We start from the raw sequence: 1,251 nt of genomic DNA, 5'->3' as shown, positions 1-1,251 counted from the left end.
CCTTGATAGACCTGACAGATTGGATTGGCTCGCTGATGTGTCGGATATGTTTTCTGTCTCCTCAACCAGTACCTTTATTGATTCTGCTACTCTTGTTGATACTGATATTCGGTGTGACACTCGTTGGAACAATTGGGTCCCAATAAAACTCAATATCCTTATGTGGAAGATCAAACTTGGAGGTATTCCAACTAGGGAAAGATTGTCTCATCGTGGTGTGGAGGTGCAATGAACCATGTGTCCGTTATGTAGTGTTGCAGTGGAGACCATTGATCACCTTTTTGTTGGATGTAGAGAATTATTGGAGATTTGGAGTCGTATTCCTATTTGGTGGGATGTTCGTCTTCCAGATAGGTTTGCTATTGATGATATCATGAGGTGGGTTGATTCTACAAGTTTAAAGATTGGCCAAAGAAAAGCTTTTGACGCAGTGATTATCTCGGCTTTTTGGTGTCTTTGGAATTTTAGAAATAATTTTGTTTTTGGCCCGACTATTCCTAGGAAATCCGATCTCTTTGATGCTATTGTAGAGAGGACATTTTTTTGGATTTCTAATAGGTCTAGCAAATCTAGAATCGGATGGACTTCTTGGCTTCATAATCCGGTTCTAGCTTCTATTTTGATGTAATTGTTGTTTTCTTTTTCTAGCTTCTTGCTAGTTTTTTAATAAAATCTTTCTCCATTCTAAAAAAAAGCTAATTAGCATAAGTTGAAAAGGTAAGAGTTTAAATTAAAGGTGAGCAATATCATCTCAATCCATTTACAAGCTCCGGTTCACTCGTATGTTTACACCAAGTATAAGAGAGAGAAATAAGATAATATGCAATCTTAAAGGGTGTTTGAGAGAGATTATTTAAAATGATAAATATTTTTTTAACTTATTAGTTTATTAACTTATAGCGGTACCAAAATGGAGTTTTTTAAATGTGTTTGGGAGCTTTTGATACGTTAGTGAGAAGTAACTTATCAAAAATAGCTTATTTCTGATGTAAAACCGATATATGCTATTTTTTAAAAAGTCTATAAAAAACGAGTTTTAACTTATACCAGTAAAAACTTAAAAAAATAACTTTTTAAATAAGCTTAACCAAACACCTTATAAATAATTGTTGATGATATTGTTGAACACTTTGTTGTTTCTTGCTAACCAAAATACAATATACGAAATAGATGATATTAATGAATAATTTAAAAATTTTAGGACAATTTCCCCGACTTGTGTAAACCATTTCAAATCAGGGCCGACCAAAA

The 1,251-nt window shown here is 33.3% G+C and overlaps 1 protein-coding gene across 1 annotated transcript; it reads left to right on the top strand.

The window, feature by feature from the left end:
- The first annotated feature begins 235 nt into the window (after positions 1-235).
- Positions 236-628, top strand: LOC111916698 (uncharacterized). Its single transcript, XM_023912368.1, has one exon. It carries the CDS (start codon positions 236-238, stop codon positions 626-628), a length of 393 nt encoding a protein of 130 aa, XP_023768136.1.
- Positions 629-1,251: the final 623 nt, after the last annotated feature.

This window comes from Lactuca sativa, chromosome 1 (assembly GCF_002870075.4).
Source record: "Lactuca sativa cultivar Salinas chromosome 1, Lsat_Salinas_v11, whole genome shotgun sequence".
NCBI classification, from domain to species: Eukaryota; Viridiplantae; Streptophyta; class Magnoliopsida; order Asterales; family Asteraceae; genus Lactuca; species Lactuca sativa.
The sequence above is the reverse complement of the archived record's forward strand: the minus strand, read 5'-3'. Positions and strand labels throughout refer to the sequence as shown.

Coding starts and splice junctions, on each gene's coding strand:
- LOC111916698 (XM_023912368.1), top strand. CDS start 236: ATGTGTCCGTTATGTAGTGTTGCAGTGGAGACCATTGATCACCTTTTT.